The following is a 16,298-nucleotide window of genomic DNA, read 5'->3' on the forward strand; positions in this document are numbered from 1 at the left end:
TATATATATATATATATATATATATATATATATATATATATATATTATTAGGAACACCATACTAATACTGTGTTTGACCCCCTTTCACCTTCAGAACTGCCTTAATTCTACATGGCATTGATTCAACAAGGTACTGAAAGCATTCTTTAGAAATGTTGGCCCATATTGATAGGATAGCATCTTGCAGTTGATGGAGATTTGTAGGATGCACATCCAGGGCACGAAGCCTCCCGTTCCATCACATCCCAAAGATGCTCTATTGGGTTGAGATCCGGTAGGGCCCATTTTAGTTCAGTGAACTCATTGTCATGTTCAAGAAACCAATTTGAAATGATTCAAGCTTTGTGACATGGTGCATTATCCTGCTGGAAGTAGCCATCAGAGGATGGGTACATGGTGGTCATAAAGGGATGGACATGGTCAGAAACAATCCTCGGGTAGGCCGTGGCATTTAAACGATGCCCAATTGGCACTAAGGGGCCTAAAGTGTGCCAAGAAAACATCCCCCACACCATTACACCACCACCACCAGCCGGCACAGTGGAAACAAGGTGATGGATCTATGATGGATCTATGTTCTCATTCTGTTTACGCCAAATTCTGACTCTACCATCTGAATGTCTCAACAGAAATCGAGACTCATCAGACCAGGCAACATTTTTCCAGTCAACAACTGTCCAATTTTGGTGAGTTTGTGCAAACTGTAGCCTCTTTTTCCTATTTGTAGTGGAGATGAGTGGTATCCGGTGGAGTTTTCTGCTGTTGTACACTGCAAAAAATGCTTTTCTAACTTTTAACTTCTAAGTTTTTTTGTCTTGTTTCTAGTCCTAACATCTAAAAATTCTTTAAACAAGAAGTATTTACTCGACAAGCAAAAGTAATTGTCTTGTTTTGGGGGAAAAATACTCATCCTTAAGAGTTTTTGCTTAAAATAAGATAAATAATCTGCTAAATAATCGGGTAAGAAAAATAATCTTACAACAACATTATTTTATGTATCTCACTGGCAGATTATTTAGCAAAAACTGTCTTAATTTTTAGAGATAAGAAAAAAGATAAGAGAAAAAAGTATCCCCCCCCCCCCCCCAAAAAAAAAACAAGGCAATAATTTTTACGTGTCTAGTAAATGTTTCTTAATGTAAGAATTTTTTAGAAATTTTGACTAGAAACAAGACAAAAATACTAAGAAAGAAAAGCATTGTTTTTTGGGGTTTTTTTTTTGCAGTGTAGCCCATCCGCCTCAAGGTTGTGCGTGTTGTGGCTTCACAAATGCTTTGCTGCATACCTCGGTTGTAATGAGTGGTTATTTCAGTCAAAGTTGTTCTTCTATCAGCTTGAATCAGTCGGCCCATTCTCCTCTGACCTCGAGCATCAATAAGGCATTTTCAACCACAGGACTGCCACATACTGGATGTTTTTCCCTTTTTCTTTGTAAACCCTAGAAATGGTTGTGCGTGAAAATCCCAGTAACTGAGCAGATTGTGAAATACTCAGACCGGCCCGTCTGGCACCAACAACCATGCCACGCTCAAAATTGCTTAAATCCCCTTTCTTTCCCATTCTGACATTCAGTTTGGAGTTCAGGAGATTGTCTTGACCAGGACCACACCCCTAAATGCATTGAAGCAACTGCCATGTGATTGGTTGATTAGATAATTGTATTAATGAGAAATTGAACAGGTGTTCCTAATAATCCTTTATGTGAGTGTATTTTGTTCCAATGGAACACAAAGGAAAAGTAGGGTAACATGGGTATGATGTCATTGGGTGCGTTTACATGCACACCAGTAAGCTGATAACTAAACAAAAAATCAGCTTATTGAAATTAATTAATTAATTAATTAATTATTAGTTTTCCCCATTTACATGCAAACCAGTAAACTGACTATGTAAGTAAACTGCGTTTACATGACTTTAATAAACCTGGTAAAATTCCTTGTAGTGACGTCAAAAATAATAATGTCCGTATCTGACTCCGTATCTGATATATATATATATATATATATATATATATATATATATATATATATATATATATATATATATATATATATATATATATATATATATATATATTTTATGACATATGTACACTCTAAAAAATGCTGGGTTAAAAACAACCCAAGTTGGGTTGAAAATGCACCGACCCAACAATTGGGTTGTTTTAACCCAATGGTTGAGTTGTTCTTACCCAGCAATTGGGTTGTCTTAAGCAACATTTAACCCAACCACTGGGTTAAAACAACTCAACCACTGGGTTAAAACAACTCAACCACTGGGTTAAAACAACTCAATTGTTGGGTCGGTGCATTTTCAACCCAACTTGGGTTGTTTTTAACCCAGCATTTTTTAGAGTGTATGTTACGATTATATTTCCAGAAAGAATGTATTTATTTTTTGTGAGGCTGAGTTGTATTTTCCATATGTCACCATCTAAATGCATCACAGCTCCTTGGACCAGCACTAGTAGAATAGCTAACCTTTCATTGAAGCTGCTATTTTCCATTGGACCATAGCTTTGACTGAAATGGGTCATCAGCCAATCAAATTTTGATGTGTAGTGATAAAAGGCCCAGAGGCCCAGTGATGTGTCGGTGCACTATCCCCCGCTGATGTCATCAGCCGTTTGAACTTTTCGCGGGTTGTGAGCGTTCTTTGTGAAATGAGCTATTTATCATAGAATAATTCATTTTATTTGTTTGATTTTGTGGTGAAATAAGATCATATTTTCTGCATAAGATTTTTATATTTATTTTTAATAAATTAATGTAAAATGTAAAATTTAAAAACCAGAAGAACTCCATTTGTAAAAAAAATAAAGAAAACCTACTAAATATACCTCATATACGATTGCTTCATTTTTTTGCAATAACCACAGACATTTATGGTTGCTGTCAAATATTTGCTGGGTTGGAACATGCTTGTACCCAGAATCACCCTGCATGACAATATCTACCCCTATTGCACTGGTGTAGTGGTGTGTGATTTGATCGTTCTTTGATCCCCACCGGCAGTCTTTGATCACGCTGGCCCTCAGATGATATCTGGATAGCTTGTTTCAGCTTCCTCACAAATGTAAAAGTCAGTCTTGCATTATTGTGGTGAGTGTGGGGGTTAAATACCATGCTGAACCACAAGGGGGCAAGCACGATCCCAGTGTTCAGTTAAGGGGTTAGAAGGACACTCACTCTGCACCATGAAAGTCATCCTTCAGACAGAGGACACAACCCACCTACACTGACCTTTGAACTGCTTTCATAATCTAAACTCTTTAATCTCAAACCACTTCTGGGGCTAAAACTACTTTGTTTACTTTTAATAAAATTAAACTTATAATGTAGGCTACAAAGAAATAATGTTTTGGATTGCATCTTTAATATTTAAATGTTTAAACATGCAAATTAAGCATAATTTCTACATGTATTACATTTGCGTACATAGGCAAATTATGGACGTCATTATGTGACTTGTTTTAATGCCATCAGCAACAACAACAACAAAAAGTAGTTGCAGTTGTAGTGTAACTTGTAATACTAAACAAAATCCTACATTTAAGGTCAAACATGGCCTAATTTATGTCTATAAATGTCTATGTTACTTATTATTGAGTATATACGGCAATATTTTAAAAGTTTGAAGTTCTAAAAGATTGCTGAAAGTCAAGTTAAAAGTTCAATCATCCCAAAAAATGTATGCCTGCAGAACCTCCTCTGTATAAGGTATCGCTGTATACATAATTAAAAACAGAGAAAACTGCACAGTGGATATTTCATGTGTATTCATGAGACATTTGTGTGAGGACTCGAGCACATGAAGGTCTTATATAAAATGAGGGCTGTTGAGAAACTCCTGATTGCTTTCAGATGGAGCCTTCGTTCCTCGTAATAAGAAAGCCTTGTGTTTTCTATTTTAACTCTCTCTCTCTCTCTCTTTCTTTCTTCCAGTGTTTCTGCCCCCCTCGACCCAGTCTGGATGTGCACCAGCTCTACAGCTGTGAAATGACGAATCACACATGTGTTGGCTCCAAGAAGCCACGGTACTCGTATATGGCAACGCCTCGTGTCCAGTGCAGGGTCATAGTTGTTAACCAAGGGGCTGTTTACAAGACACTGTTTTCAACTAAATACAGAAAACGTATGTTTTGACTGTTAATTTACCTGAAAACGGGGGCTTGAAAACTTTTGAAAACAGGTTTCAAAGTTCAAGGGTATGTTTACACTACAACAATAAAGGCTACTAAAACAGTAAAGTTTTTCCTTTGCGTTTTTCACGTAGAGACGTCAACATTGTCAAAATTATCCCTGTTCACACGGAACCGCGAAAACAACTAAAAGCGTTGTATTATGCATGCCAGGCCAGTAGATGGCGGTGTGACTTTGTAAAGAAACACTACACACCTACAGACATATGCATGATGTCACCGTGTTCACAAATGTACATTTTTGTACTTTACACCGAGACGATAACGGTATAGTTTTCAAAAACTTCTGCTTTAAGTCCTGTTTTCAAAAGATTGCATTTTCAGGTCGCCAAAACGCCATTACCGTGTACTGTAAATGAATGACCAAAACACATAAAAACGATTTTTGTTTTTAGTTAACAAATGTGTCATGTAAACAGCCCCAAAATTTTTAAAAACTACACCGATATGATCTCTGCGTAAACTGCAAAAACAGAGATGTCATGCATTTTTCTGTGTTCAGTCTATAGGCACGTAGTGTTTCTTAAAGTCACACCGCCATCTACTGGCCTGGCATGCATAATACAGTGCTTTTAGCCGTTTTCGTGGATCTATGTGAACATAGATCGTTTTGACGATTATGTTGTCTGTACATGAAAAAAAGCATTTATTTTTTTTAATACATCCTTGTCGTGTAAACGGTCCCTAAAACTAAAAAACATTAAAAATATATTTTTTAAAGCATTACTTTGAACTTCATAAAAACTGCAGATTTTTTTTTAAAAACCTGCTGTAACTTACAAAAACACAAAAAAACTACCTACAATTTTTATGCAAACAAAAATCGAAAATATTAACAAAAACTATAGTAGTCTAGGAATTTTATTTACAGCTCTGCGTATCTGGAACATTGTGAGTGAAATGAAATACTCATATGAAAGAACCACATTTGCTGATTTTCATCACAGGGAAATTATGTTTCTATTACAGGGCCAAGAATGCAAATAGCGCCCCTGGTGGTGAGTTAAGGATATAGGCAATTCAAAACTATTTATCATTTTTTGCATCAGCATTTAAAGACATTAATATTTCAACACAGCAACCCCTGGGTTCTTCCTTATGAATATGATGATGAATGCTCAGTGGTTTGGTTTGGATGATGCAAAATGATATAATAGCGATGAAGAACCAATCAACATTCATATAACGCTAAACTACACTCAAAATATATATTTGTGGCCTAGATGTATGTATCTGAATTGCATATACAATTTCCATCTATTTGGATTAATCAGTTTTATCATGAACAATCTAATAAACTTAATGTGATACATATTTGACAAAAGGGTAAGAAACATAGATCTCTGTAAAAGTAATAATAAACTAAATGAGTTTTAAATAGACAATGCCGGTCTTATATAATCATCAATAAATCCAATTTATTTCAATCGCATACATTTTCATATTTTAATCATGTTAATTAAAATAAAATATATGCAAAATTAGCTAATAGTTATTAATAAACTATGCAATATTTTTTTTTTGCAGAAATCCAAAAAAAATCTACGTATTACGTATTAATGACAAAAAAGTTCCTTAGTTTATGTTTAAAACTGTGTTATACAAATGGATGGACATTTTTTATGAAATGTAAAAAATAATAGTAAAATGAATAGTAAATAGCAAAAAACAAAAATAAATAAATAACTCTGACAACTATTAATAGTATTAAGCAAAATTTAAGGTCTAAACATTGTCTAATTTAGTTGGTGAAAATTAAATAAAAATATTAAATCTAAATGTACACTGAAAAAAAGTAAAATGTATTAATTTTTTTATTTCGTATTTTCACATTGTTTAGTAAACTTAGCTAAGTTTAGTAAAATTAACAAAGTTTAACATGTAAAATGCTTTTGAGCAATTTCTACTTAGTTGAAGTTTTCTTTGCAATACTTTTTTACTCAAGCAATATAACACCGAATTAAAGTGTAGGCACTATATCTACATAACAGAAGTAATGTGCCAGCTGAACACAGAGATCTTAATACTTGCTACACAATACACAATGATGTTAACATTCGATGGATCGTTTTTGAGTATAAATGTGTCATTTTGAGTTGGAAAATTAACTCCAAATGTCACAAAATGGCAAGTTACTACACTGAAAAAAGTGCAAAAGGCATGCCATTACTCTAAAGAAGTTTTTATATTTGATCTAACTCAAAACATTTAATTTTCTGTCTGGTCATCAGTGTAATGTAAAAAAGTTTGGTTGATTTAAATTAAAAGTACGTCTTTTTAGTGTAAAGTAAATACATTTGTTTAAATTAAAGTAAAAATATTGGGTCCCATTGTCACGTGACTTCTAACGTCATCCGTAGTCGTGCGTGAGGATGTTCAACTTTCCGCCATCTTGTTACACCGCATGGATGAACTCGGCGTGGTAAAACGGGAATCAGGAAAATTGGTAAGTAATTTTAAACATATATGTTGGCGTATTATTAACATTATATGTGTATAATTTCATAAAATATTATGTTGTACTGTTGTTTTGGAGACATACGGTTAGTATACTAGTTTGTCAGCTCTAACACGGCTAGAAGGTTTACCTCATCACGATGTTAAACCAAGTGGAAATAAAATGATAATAATACAAGTAAATTGCTTGAGGTGAGATGGATTGATATTGAAAGTATAAAGACTGTTTCGGGTATGCTGGAGTGCCACAGGGCGCTATGTATTATGCACGTGCTTTGGACGCTTTGTGTGGCCTTAGCGTTGTTATGTTGTCTATTGATGATTTTTATTGATATATTATGAAGCTCGCGTTCGCAAGGTATTCGCTCTGCTTATTTGTATGGTCTCTCCTTTATGATTAATGTTAACACAATAACGTTAATGGTAGATGTTAGGTTAATGGTTTTTGGTGTTCTTTCCCTGACTGGAGCTGTCCCCGGAAATGTACCCGTTTTACAGCTCGTTCAAAATAACCCGCAGATATTGCACACACACAAAAAAAAAACTAGCAGCTGCTGGTTATAGAAGGTCTAGTTTAGTGATTGTTGACCAGCAGATGGCGCTGTGAAATCATAATATGGGAGATGCACACGCGCAACTACTACTTCCTGAAGAACGTAACCGAGAGCAGAGCTCCATTATCTTCAAATATCAAAATAAACATCGCTATAATCGTTTCCAAGGTAGTAACACACTAACTAATCAAGCTTAATTAAAGGGATACTGTTTGAATGTGCTTTATAACAGGGATGGACGTTATTTTGCACCCGCCACCACCAGCCAAATGCGGCTGATTTTGAGTTGTGACGGGTAAACTCGCTTCACCTACCGGCCACCGTGGCGGGTAAAAACACCTGTTTGTAAACTTTAATCAATGCATGCGAGTGCAGACAGATATCATTGCACTCATCCGAGAGCGCGCAAACATGTCACAGCGCGCAAATATTGAGTTCTCTTTCAAGTCTTAAACGGACAAACTAACACAAAAAGTAACTTATGTCAACACATGTCCATGTTGATGAGTATCCAAGCAGACATAGTCTGAATATGAACTGTTTAGTTACAGTCGAGAAAGACCATGCATTACCTGCATTAGGTCTTAAAGGGGCAGTAGCCTTTACACAAAGTGATTACCGCACATCTTAACTAACATAACGATATATATCTGTATATATATATATAATACATTTGCAACTACTTAATGTGTATTACAAATGCTTAAAATAAGCCTAAAATGCAAAATAATATGTCCAATTTAAAATGAGTTCTTTTCAAGTACAAGCATTACAAAAAAATATTATAATAATTTATACAGTATAAACTTGTTAAAATTAATAAACAAATATTTGTTTTGTCATATTAGTTTTATTTTTGTGATGTGTTTTTGATAAGTCATGTTATAATATTGGTTTGATCAGCTTATGATTGACAATGGTTACTATTAACTGTTTTTATTGTGGGTTTTTTGTTTTGTTTTTTGTGGATGCAGTGAATTGTATTAAAACCAGACCAAAAAACGGAATAATCAAACTAAATCATAATAATTATTTATGATGATAATAATCTAGGGAGCCAACAACAACAACAAAAAAAAAAAAAAAAAAAAACTTGAAAAGAATATTGGCTATTGTCCTGGTTTTTTAAATTCATTTTTTTATTATTATTCATAGATAATACCAAATTCGATTTTTTTGTGATATTTTGACCGCTCAATTAGTAAATGTCTGTACACTGTTTCCTGTTTCTATTTCAGAAATCTGGTCATCTTAACTTTACATGAAAGTGACATACTTATACGTCTTTAGTGACATATATTATCGTATCGCGTCGACCAGCATACCCGGTAAAGAAGTTGTCTGTTTACTTTTATGTGATACAGTTTGTTAATTTGTCTTTGTCTTTTGCAGGATGGGGTACTGCTGAACAACAGATAGAAAATGTTTTAAATAGTCCAGATACATGAAAAATGTAAGTAATTTGCACCTTTTAATTATTGCTTTGGAGGGTCAGTTTTGTCATTTTGTCTTTCTCCTCGTTTATGCTCTACCACAACATTCTCATTGGCAAGTAACTCAATGTGGAAATGCCTTATGCATTTTCCTTATGCAGACAAGAGATAGTGGAAAACCAACCTAGTGTTCAGGAACTGCAAGAAAGATGGCCAGCTCTGTTTCAACAAGAGGAGGTAAAATCATTTGTTTTATTGAACATTTTTATAATGTAACTGACTAATTCAGAATTTTACCATAGTTTTTACCATGGGATTTTAGTATATAGTGTTTTTGAAAATGTCTTAGATGCCATAAAAATGCCTTTTGGTTTTTAATGCTTTGAGTGTATGTGTATTTTACTAGTTGTTGAAGTAAAAAAATTTTTTTTCAGATGACTATTTTCTGTTTTGCTTTCTAACAGATTAATACCGAATTTTTGCGCATGACAACCTGACCTTTACAATCGAGATTTATGGCATCTTTGGACAGACAGAGCTCTCAGCTTCTCCAGGTTATTAGGAGCAAAGGTGGAGTCCTTCGTGAAAAAACGAAGGACACTATTAAACTTATGGATCAGGTATTGGTTGCATGTGAACAAAATTGCTAGTGGCAATCAATGTAGTAGTGTTTTGGTCTAATAAAAATACATCTTGAATGTTTTGTAGAGTCTGAACATAGACATCAGAAAAGACAGCTGGCTGAAGTGCCTGATCATGTACCTTGGTGAAGATGCACACTGTCTGATCAAAGTATACCAGGTAATGTAGACAATGCAAACTACTAATATTTTCTCCAACCATGTTTGCCTTAGTGATATTTCACTACCAAATCAACACTTCCCCATGTTTGACTCGCCCCAAGGCATCCTAACTGAATATGGTTATATTCTTGAAAAACTATATGGGCAAAGAAATAAACTGTACAAATGTTATGTTTATGCTGACCACAAACAAAGACATTTGAATGAAAGTTAGCAACAGACGTTTGGGCTCTACATTGACCTAGTAGGAAAGCTAACAAAATTTTGTACTACATTTTCAGATGAAAAGTGTTTTTTTTTGTGTGTGTTTTTTTTCACAGTCCCTAAATTTCTGTTCTTGTATGTTTTTAGTCTGACCAGAGAGAGGAAATGGAGAGAGAATTTGAAAAGACAACCATGGCATTTTTGTGATGCGTGAAAGTGATGCTCAGTCGTGCACTGGACATTTCCATTGCCATTGATGGTGTGGAAGTACTACACGAGTTGCCCTCTGTTGCATGTGCCTGCGCCATGATGTTTGGACTAATTTATGCACTGAACTTAATATCCTGAACCTGAAGGACTCAAATATACCTTTGAGGCCTTTCAAAAATTATCATGGACATTGAGATCAAGCAGATGAGCCGAAAGGTACAGAACCTCTCTTCAAAACTGCAATGATGTACATTTCTTTGAAAATGTTGTACTGTATAAAGCCTTTTAAACAAAGTTAACTGTACTACTGTTTACTAAATCTTTCTTTGATCTAGGCTAAGTTAAATAGTTTACCCAAACATTTAAATTCAGTTTACTCATCCTTAAAGGGCTAATTTACCTAAAAATGTAAATTCTGTCATTAATTCCTCTCCCTCATGTCGTTGGACACCCGTCAGACCTCCGTTCATCTTCAGACACAGATGAAGATATTAGTGTTGAAATCCGATGGCTCAGAAAGGCCTTCATTGACACCAATGTCATTTCCTCTCTCAAGACCCATAAAGGCACTAAAGACGTCGATACAAAGCCCATCTCACTACAGCGGCTCTACAATCATTTTATTACCAGAATAAAAAAATCTAAATAATGATTTGTATAGTGATGGCCGATTTAAAAAAACACAGCTTCCTGAAGCTTCAAAGCATTATGAATCAGTGTATTGAGTATCATATCAAACCGGCAATCCGAACCGCTGATTCGATATACTGATTCATAACGGTTCAAAGCTTTATAAAGCGGTGTTTTGAAATTGGCCCATCACTATTTAAGTTGTTATTTAGTTGTTGTTTTTTTTGCACTCAAAAACTATTCTCGTCGCTTCATAAAATGATTGTAGAGCCGCTGTAGTGAGATGGGCTTTGTATCGACGTCTTTAGTGCCTTTATGGGTCTTGAGAGAGGAAATGACATTGGTGTCAATGAAGGCCTTTCTGAGCCATCGGATTTCAACACTAATATCTTCATCTGTGTGTGAAGATGAGCGGATGTCTGACCGGTGTCCAATGACATGAGGGAGAGGAATTAATGACAGAATTTACATTTTTTGGTGAACTAACCCTTTAAGCTAGTCCAATTTTTTGACTCAAATTAAATTAGTTTCAGAGGCTTTTAATGACAATTATGAGAGAAGTTAAATTTTTGGGTAAACTATTCCATTAAGGCAAAAATATATATCTTTTTTTTTTTCTACCATTGGCTAATGTGGTATATTTTTTAAAGTGTTTGTTTGGTTTTACACTGCCCATTTTAAAGCATTGTTTGAGCCAAAATTGTTTTCATTTGTGTAGTCAATTCTGCTTTGAAGCCATAACCGATTCTTATGGTGAATTTACATTGTATCCAGTGTAAAAACTTTTATACAGTATGTGATTTTATAACAATTCTAATCACATTGTAGAAATATTTTGACAAAAGTATACTGTACACATTGTATAAAAGAAATCATATGACAAAATAAATGGTCAAAAGTTTGATGCTTGATGTCATTCATCTTAGTTAATAAAATTACACATTCTGAAAGTAAATTATTTCTTTATATTAAATTATATATTTTAAATTGTAATTGGTTGAATATTTGGTTAGATGTAAAGTAAAATAAATAAGTTAATACAAAGAGAAATCATTAAGACAAAGTATAATTTGATATTTCATTAAACTTAAAAACTTAATTTGATTCAAAGATACTTTTTGCTTTGGCTAAGTAATGGATAGTTCATTCTTCTCAAAGTAAAAATTTTAAGTTGATAAAAAGTAAAGTAATTAGTTGTAACAAGTTGACGCAATTTTTTTACTTTGATCCAATGAAACACTTTTTACAGTGTAAACCTAACAACCAAAGCAATGATAAAACAGTGCAAATAACAACTGGAAAAGAAGCAGAAAAAAAAATCTATCATAATAATTATTTAATTATTCAAAGCTAAAAGTTGAGTAGATTTTACTTAATTTTATAACGTTGACATTTATGCTTTTAAGCTTGAATTGAGTACTAATATATAATTTACTGTTTTTTGAATTCTTGTTAAAACAACCTTTTTCATGTAGAAAGTACATTTGTTTGTTTTCTTCTGTTGTATTTCATTCAACACAGAATTGTTTTTTTATTGTTTTTTTATCATTATACATTTTGTCACTTATGATATTTTGAAATAATTTTATAATCTGATGTTAAAATAAGTCCAGAAGTCTAAAGTTCAAAGATTACTTTTTTTAATGTAACTAGTAAAGTAACAGATTACTTTTAATTGTAATATCGGAGTATATCGGAGTTACTTTCCCCAAAAAGTTACTTTGATTTCCCACCTCTAAAGGCATTAATTTGCAAATTAATTTGCATTCATTTGATCCTTCAGCCCAATGATCATTAAATTCAATTTGTTGTGTAAAAGATCCTTAATATTTGCCAAAACAAGAAGTTGTTAAAACAAACAAGCAAGCCCTAGCTCAGGTGAGAAAAAGTAGCATCAAAAAAGTAAGTAACTTTTTTAAAGGAGTAATGCAATACTGTTATGCATGAATTTTTAACTTTCCCCAACACTGATTATTAGTAATATGAGTGCGCCATCTTTGTATATCTAAAGTCTTTTTAAGCATAATTGATAATGAAATCTGTTTCAATTTATGTATGCCTGACAAATATGCATCACATTTATTACACACACACACACACACACACACACACACACACACACACACACACACACACACACACACACACACACACACACACACACACACACACACACAGACAGGAGAGAGCTGTGGTACCTGAGATCTCATGCTGTCTCAGCTCATTGTACTTGTAGGCCTGCTCCATGGGCCTAATGGAGCTGTGGTAGATCTTTCTCAGCCTCTGCAATGCAGCTGAAGGATAAAAACACAAAATAAACAAAGACCAAAAGCCGAGTATAACATCAGCACAAGACACAAGGGTAGAGCAGAAAGAGGGAAGACTGCAGATGGTGTTGTGGATAAAGCGTTTGGGGAGGAAATGAGAGGAGACGGCAATGTAAACAAACCTAAAAACATCGACGTGGCTTTCTGAGGTAGTACTTCGGTTTGGAATGGATCCGCTGAGTTAGATAACTACTTTCTCCTGGTAGTTGATATGAAACGTGGAATAAATAATCCTCGTTTATGGCAATTTCAGTTCACAAGCAGCAATGACTCAACATGTTCTCATGCTCCCTAACCTACCAGCTGATCATAAGGTAGTTGTTTTCTTTCATTTCCTTCCATTTTTTTTTTTTTTTTTGCAGGGTTATTGTTTTGTGCTAGATAAATGCTGCTGTGATTGTAAAAACAAAACAAAAAACTATTCATAATACAGGGAGTGCAGAATTATTAGGCAAGTTGTATTTTTGTAATTTTATTATTGAACAACAACCATGTTCTCAATGAACACAAAAAACTCATTAATATCAAAGCTGAATATTTTTGGAAGTTTTAGTTTTAGCTATTTTAGGGGGATATCTGTGTGTGCAGGTGACTATTACTGTGCATAATTATTAGGCAACTTAACAAAAAACAAATTTATACCCATTTCAATTATTTATTTTTACCAGTGAAACCAAGATAACATCTCAACATTCACAAATATACATTTCTGACATTCAAAAACCAAACAAAAACAAATCAGTGACCAATATAGCCACCTTTCTTTGCAAGGACACTCAAAAGCCTGCCATCCATGGATTCTGTCAGTGTTTTGATCTGTTCACCATCAACATTGCGTGCAGCAGCAACCACAGCCTCCCAGACACTGTTCAGAGAGGTGTACTGTTTTCCCTCCTTGTAAATCGCACATTTGATGATGGACCACAGGTTCTCAATGGGGTTCAGATCAGGTGAACAAGGAGGCCATATCATTAGATTTTCTTCTTTTATACCCTTTCTTGCCAGCCACGCTGTGGAGTACTTGGGCACGTGTGATGGAGCATTGTCCTGCATGAAAATCATGTTTTTCTTGAAGGATGCAGACTTCTTCCTGTACCACTGCTTAAAGAAGGTGTCTTCCAGAAACCGGCAGTAGGACTGGGAGTTGAGCTTGACTCCATCCTCAACCCGAAAAGGCCCCACAAGCTCATCTTTGATGATACCAGCCCAAACCAGTACTCCACCTCCACCTTGCTGGCGTCTGAGTCGGAATGGAGCTCTCTGCCCTTTACCAATCCAGCCACGGGCCCATCCATCTGGCCCATCAAGACTCACTCTAATTTCATCAGTCCATAAAACCTTAGAAAAATCAGTCTTGAGATATTTCTTGGCCCAGTCTTGACGTTTCAGCTTGTGTGTCTTGTTCAGTGGTGGTCGACTTTCTGCCTTTCTTACCTTGGCCATGTCTCTGAGTATTGCACACCTTGTGCTTTTGGGCACTCCAGTGATGTTGCAACCAAAGGAAGTTGCCTAATAATTATGCACACCTGATATAGGGTGTTGATGTCATTAGACCACAGCCCTTCTCATTACAGAGATGCACATCACCTAATATGCTTAATTGGTAGTAGGCTTTCCAGCCTATACAGCTTGGAGTAAGACAACATGCATAACGAGGATGATGTGGTCAAAATACTAATTTGCCTAATAATTCTGCACTCCCTGTATATGATAGTTACTTAAAAGTCACATCTTCAAACTGCTAGAGTATTGTAGGTTTAGTACTTTGGGATATTAGCATTATTTTGAGCTTATTTATATATATATATATATATATATATATATATATATATATATATATATATATATATATATATAAAAGAAAATTTCATTTAACTATTTTTTTATGTGTCTGTCATTCATATATATATATTGGTGGTTAAGCTGTGAAATGCAGCTCAACCCAAGGTTAAAGACAACATTCACCTGCTAGTATAGTGTCAAAAGCCTGTAAACCGAAACGATCTGTTTACGTGTGTATCATGTCCTCACCCGCATAATCTCCTGCTTTCTCATCTGCTGCGAGCCTCAGAGTTTCTTCGATGTGAGATCTGTCTCTCAGGATGGATTCCAGAACGGCTTCCTCCTCTGCAAAGACACACACACACACACACACACACACACGTTAAAACTTAATTTTAAGCCTGGGGAAATCTTCCCACACCGGAGCATAATTGACTGCAGCAGGTCTTCTCTCTGTGATTAGTATGCTGTGATAAAAGTCTTCTTTTAGCCTTTGCCAAAGTGCATCGACAAGCTAGGCCTATTTGTTATTTATGAGCTGATGGCTGTATTGCTGGATGGATGAACAGGGATTTACAAAGAGTTTTACAGACTTTAAAGCACCTTGTAAAATGTTCATTTGACCATAAGAGTGTGATTGCTGCCTCTAATTGTAAAATAAATGTTTTTTTGTTTTTAAATGCTGTTGGACTCCATGTTATATTTTTGGGAATATTTTTGTGGAAGCCGTGACATTGTGTTAGGATTCTTTGATGACAAACAAACAAACAACATTCATTTATAGTAACAGTGTAAAACATTGTAACAGTGTAAAAGTCATTGGCATTGACTGCAAATCAAACAATGATTTGGTATTCATGAAGAATTTATATTTATTATCGATGTTGAAAACAGTTCAAATGTTGAAAGTGCCGCTTAATATTTAAATAATAGTCTTATTTAGAGTATCAAATCTGAATATAAAATGATTTAGTGCTCAAGAAACATTTCTTAATGTTGAAAACAGCAGTGCTGCTTAATATATCTTTTGGAAACTTTGATGATGGAAAGTTATTTGTCTTTGAATAAATATAACAACAAATTTTCGGTCTAAAATACCAAATTTATTTACCCGCTTGCCTTTAAAAACTTGACACAATGTTTCCTGGTTGCCGCTGGGTTTTGTATATTTTTCACCCATTTTAGGGTCCATTTATACAACATCGTTTCAAACGTTTTTAGTCTTTCTGCAGATCCGTGTGAACGGGGATTATTTTCACAATGTTTTCATCTATCCGTGAAAAACACAAAGGAAAAAATGTTTCCGGTTTTTAGTACATCTTTATTGTGTATACGTGCCCTTATAGATGAAAAGAATCATAAGCGAATACACCACACAATCTAAATAGACCACATAATATCTTTCATATCCATAACACAAGTTAACACAATCAACGCAATAGTAATGCTTTCCTTATCTTAGCGGTTATGAACAGTTATTTGCTGTCAACATTTGACTAGCACAGTTCTCATCAGGGCATTGCTGTACTATTAATGTCACGATATTGATATTCATAGTACAATCTTCCCTCTTGTTCATAGACATTTACCCACAATGCCTCAGGGTGTTCCTGCCAGGCTGCTGTTATCAGGAGCGAAGACATAAATGGAGTCTAATGGGAAGACACCATGTCTCCACGTTTATATTTAGCAGCGCT

At 34.7% G+C, this 16,298-nt stretch overlaps 1 protein-coding gene and 1 long non-coding RNA gene across 3 annotated transcripts in view; one reads left to right on the forward strand and one right to left on the reverse strand.

Moving 5' to 3' along the window:
• The window catches only part of srl (sarcalumenin), a 43,793-nt gene that overhangs the window by 8,507 nt on the left and 18,988 nt on the right, over positions 1-16,298 (reverse strand). For both annotated transcript variants that reach the window (XM_067429049.1, XM_067429048.1), the window contains exons 2-3: positions 14,851-14,946; positions 12,691-12,786 (exon numbers count right to left, since the gene is read on the reverse strand). In XM_067429049.1, coding sequence (XP_067285150.1) covers positions 12,691-12,786; positions 14,851-14,946 — 192 coding nt within the window. The remainder of the gene's footprint in view (positions 1-12,690; positions 12,787-14,850; positions 14,947-16,298) is intronic.
• Positions 6,344-10,744, forward strand: LOC137054971 (uncharacterized). The gene is made up of 6 exons (XR_010899972.1): positions 6,344-6,647; positions 8,605-8,665; positions 8,807-8,882; positions 9,110-9,265; positions 9,354-9,446; positions 9,800-10,744. It is a non-coding gene; the product is annotated as an uncharacterized lncRNA (long non-coding RNA).

This window comes from Pseudorasbora parva, chromosome 2 (assembly GCF_024679245.1).
Source record: "Pseudorasbora parva isolate DD20220531a chromosome 2, ASM2467924v1, whole genome shotgun sequence".
Classification (NCBI taxonomy): Eukaryota; Metazoa; Chordata; class Actinopteri; order Cypriniformes; family Gobionidae; genus Pseudorasbora; species Pseudorasbora parva.